The sequence below is a fragment of the Fulmarus glacialis genome, unplaced genomic scaffold, assembly GCF_000690835.1.
Source record: "Fulmarus glacialis isolate BGI_N327 unplaced genomic scaffold, ASM69083v1 scaffold39346, whole genome shotgun sequence".
NCBI lineage: Eukaryota > Metazoa > Chordata > Aves > Procellariiformes > Procellariidae > Fulmarus > Fulmarus glacialis.
Genome location: NW_009216965.1, coordinates 39,903 through 44,239, shown reverse-complemented (window position 1 = coordinate 44,239; position 4,337 = coordinate 39,903). Strand labels below are relative to the sequence as shown.

Below are 4,337 nucleotides of genomic sequence, written 5' to 3'. Positions count from 1 at the left end.
AGGAATCAGTTTTCCTGTGCACAGTTCACCTGGCTATCTCATCTGACAGGTGTGCTCTATAATGAGTAAACATCTTGAAGAAATGCTTTCCCAAAGGCTGTGTGGTTTGTCTCCCCCAGTTCGTTCACTGTCACGAACAGCAGGAGCTTGGGTCTGCCTGCTCAGTTTGGAAATAAAATCCAATCTGGACTTATGGCCTCTAATCCAGCGACCTATTAAGAAACAGACCTACAGAGTATGACTTGGGATGCAGCCGTGGTTCGGACTCTCTCTCCGAAAGCAGTGTGTGCAGATGAACGTAAAATGTGCTGAATTGCATCTGCCTGTTCTTGGGCTTCGGTGCCTGCAGCCAGAGAGAGCAGGGCTCTGAGCAGGGTGACATTTTCCCAGCAAAGTCTCAAAGCACATGTTCAGATTATACCCTGGTGCCATGAGATGCTCAGTTGTGGCTCACATGACACATCCAGGTCTTCAGGCTTTACTCCACCTTGGTTCATGCCAATGCACAGGAGGAGCAACTGTGCTGAAACCAGCAGGAGTATGGTTGTACAACAGGGCAAACAATGAGGATCAGGATTTGGGATTTCATGTCAGCCCCAGAGACAGGGTGTCTGCTGGCATGGTGAGAGCTTTGCATCCACTTCCCTGGGCACTGCATCACTCCTGGAGCAGAGCTGCTGGTGCCAGGGCTAAGCAATGCCTGTGGGTGCCTGTGGCCCCAGATACTCTGAATAGCCCTCCCCAGCTCTGGGCAGAGTGTCCCCATCTCCCTCCCTTGTCGGCAGTCCGACTGGAAGCCAGATGTACTCTTATGTCTCCCAGCAAGAATTTAGTGCTCATTAAAAAATAATCTGTGATACAATTTCCCTGAAGCAACAAAAGAGCATCATCACCCTCTTGCACCATACTAAATGTAGACGCCTGAGCCGCAGCCAGCTGGCAGGGCGCTGCTTGCAAATGCTGATGCCGGCAATATGCCTTTGAAGAGGCTGGAGGCATAGATTAAATGGTCTCGCAGGAGTTCAGTAGTCACTTCTTTTTTTTTTTTTTTTTTTTTTTCTTGTCTCATAAAGCGGTGTCCAAATTACAGAGCTGCAGAGGAGTCACAGCAAGGAAAGCAGAGGAGAACCTGATTTTATTTCTTTTGTAATCTGTTGTTTTATGAACAATGTTTTGCTGTTAGCCAGTCAGGGGGTGTCAGCCTAAAATGTCCCCTTTGGCAGGGATTTGAGGAGTGCTGGCTGGGCAAGGAAGGCATGGGCAGCTCCCTGGCAGCTTGCTGACCTTTCATGTGATAGGGCAGCAGGATCTCTACATGCATTCGCAGGAGGCAGGTCATGCAGGAAGCCGCAGAGCCGTGTTGTGTTGGCCTGCTGACTGCGAAAAACATCCGCAGGGCAGACCCTGGTGGCCAAATGCTGCTCTTAGGTGTTTGGGTGCAAATGGGCTTTTGTAGGGTCTGTCACTGGTTGCTAACCTTTTGGGGATGAGATCACACATTCCCCTTTTCCTTAACCAGAATTTCTGCCCCCCTCCCAATATATGCATAAATGTACGTGAATATGTTGGCCTGCTGACTGCGAAAAACATCCGCAGGGCAGACCCTGGTGGCCAAATGCTGCTCTTAGGTGTTTGGGTGCAAATGGGCTTTTGTAGGGTCTGTCACTGGTTGCTAACCTTTTGGGGATGAGATCACACATTCCCCTTTTCCTTAACCAGAATTTCTGCCCCCCTCCCAATATATGCATAAATGTACGTGAATAGGTGTGATAAACATTGCAGCTTCTATTGTTTTTCCTGAAAGATGGGGTGTGTTTAACCAAAAACAAAGAATGAGTGTGTATGTTATTTATAACCCATGTTTCTGGCTGCTTTGATGATGGTGAAGATCAGGCAGACAAAAGAGGTTGTTGGTGGGAAGCCTTGAATGCGGGAGTCCCTGTGCCCTGCAGCTCCAGCAATTGCTCTCCCCTCTTTTGCAGCTTGCCAGTGCTCCCGGGAGGGCTCTCTGCACAGCACCTGCGACCAGGAAACGGGGCAGTGCAGCTGCCGCCCCAAAGTGACAGGACTGCGCTGTGATAGCTGCATGCCGGGCGCCTATGGATTTCCGCACTGCGAAGGTAACCTCCCTGATGTGGGGGGACTCCGGTGTCTTGGGACATAGCAATGCAGTGCTGGTAAATCACAGAATCATAGAATCATAGAATAGTCTGGGTTGGAATGGGCTTATCATCCCCCAAGAGCTTTGCAAGGGAAAAAATAACCCCCTTTAGGAACAGCTGGGATGCGAGCTCTCTCTTTATAAATCCGTCCTTGTGCCTCTCTTTTCTAGTGGGCTCCTGTAACCCAGCAGGGTTGGTGACTGCGGATCCCTCGCTGGCCCTGGTGAGTATCAAATGAACCCACCAACCCCTGCAGGTCATTTTTGTATGATCCCCTTTTACTCACTTTGGGACAAGTCCTTCCTTAAGCACAGCCTGAAAGCAGCCATTACCCACGCCGGAGCAGCAGACATCACATTCAGCCACCGTGCTGCAAATTCTCACCTGCTTTTTTCTTCCCCTCCCTTTCCCCAGGGCTCCTGCGCGTGTAGGGCGTACGTTGAAGGCCCAGCTTGCGACAGATGCAAGCCCTTATACTGGAACCTGACTCCAGAGAACCCCTACGGTTGCATGAGTAAGGAAATGACATTTGCATGGCCCCAAAAATTCCCCTCCGTGCTGTAATGGTGCAAGACCCAAAGCCAAGCCAGTGGGGACCATCACTGCTGGATGGAAGTGATACCCTTCCTACCTTCTTCACCCTGAAGTGACATGTCAAAGCTAGAGTGGTCTAGGTAACCCCCACTTGAGGAGGGGAAAGACTGGACCCTGGAGCTTTTTGCTTGGGATGAAACACAGGGCTCGTGCAATGAGTTGTGTCATTCTCAGCCCTCCCTTCAGACTTTGCACACTTAGGTTTTGATGGCCAAATGTGCAGAAAAGGCAAATGTCTTTGGCAGTTTTCCTCAACAGTAACTGTCTAAAATGAAATGTGAGCCCTTGTGTAGTGCTACCCTCTACTTGTCCAGTTCCCAGCTCCTCTTATCCCAGCCTGTGTCCTCTGGTGTGGTGTGGCTACTGTCCTCCATCAGGCTTCTTCTCCAGGGCTGATTGATCTTCTGGCTTTCTTGTTCATTTCCCTCTCTCCAGGCTGCAAGTGTGATACCAAGGGGACTATCAGCGGAATCGCAGAGTGCCAGCAGGTAGGTTTGCTCCCCTCTGCCTGCAGGCACCTCCGAGCATGTGCTGTGTTGGGAGTGCTTCAGTTCCGTCTCTCCCAGCAGCTGCTGGAGAGGCCTGTCCTGATGCTGAGCTCTCAAAGGTTGCACCACAATCTGTGCTTGCATGAGAACATAGGATTAAGACCTGTCATAAATTAGGCACCTAAATATTTCTGGTTCTGGCCCAGGATGCCTGGATTTTTGTTTGCCTGCATTGCTGGGTAATTTAACTTATCTGGCCCTTATCTGGCCCACCCACGCGCAGGAAGCGGTGTAGAGCATGAAACTCAAAATGCTTCTCCAGTGTCTCAGACTAGGACCCAAATAACTGAGAAACGGCTTGGCCGTGACAAGCAACGGGAGGGAATGAGCTTCCATGCCTGCTTCTCTCCTAGGGCGACGGGCAGTGTTTCTGCAAACCGAACATCTGCGGCCAGTTCTGCTCGGCATGCAAAGACGGCTACTTCAATATGGAGAACGCAAATTACTTTGGCTGCCAAGGTGAGCCCGCTTCGTGATGTGTTGGGTGAAGGAGGGGGACCACAAGTGGCTCTGCATATACCAACTGACTGTTGGCCTTGGAGAGAAGGGGCAGGAGATGTCCCACCTCTTGCCATGATCATACTGTGGCCCAGAGCAGGGGCTGGGTCTTGCTGTGGATCTGGAGACCTGAGTTCACACTTTTGTCGCTGTTGGACACAGGTCCGTCAGGTTGGGGAATGAAAGGCCAGGAAAGGTGCCCCTTTGGGTGCCAGAAACTGGTGTGTTTTAACCACTGGCCATGTCCTTGGGGTGGCTCTACCCCTTCCTCCTGTTGGGAGCAGGTGGGCATGGACATGTGGGGTTGGCTGCTCTCCATTGTGCCCATGGGAAGCAGGGAAGGAGGAGATCCGGCCTTTCTCAGCCAGCCCATGCGGTCCTGGCAGGGCTGGGAAGAGGGAGCAAGGCTGCTGCTGGCGGCAGGGCTGCGGCACCCAGCCATGAGGGTTTGCAGACCTTGTTCCTCCCTCGGCCATCAGCCGTCTGGAAATAGCTCGGCGCTGAGGTGGAGAGGAGCTCATCCAAGTGGGGCTGG

At 51.8% G+C, this 4,337-nt stretch overlaps 1 protein-coding gene across 1 annotated transcript in view; it reads left to right on the top strand.

Annotated features, from left to right (window-relative positions):
• Positions 1-4,337, top strand: part of LAMA5 (laminin, alpha 5) — an 87,156-nt gene that overhangs the window by 51,711 nt on the left and 31,108 nt on the right. The window contains 5 exon segments of the mRNA XM_009579493.1: positions 1,983-2,120; positions 2,333-2,385; positions 2,577-2,676; positions 3,192-3,244; positions 3,658-3,763. Of these exon segments, the coding sequence (XP_009577788.1) occupies positions 1,983-2,120; positions 2,333-2,385; positions 2,577-2,676; positions 3,192-3,244; positions 3,658-3,763 (450 nt within the window).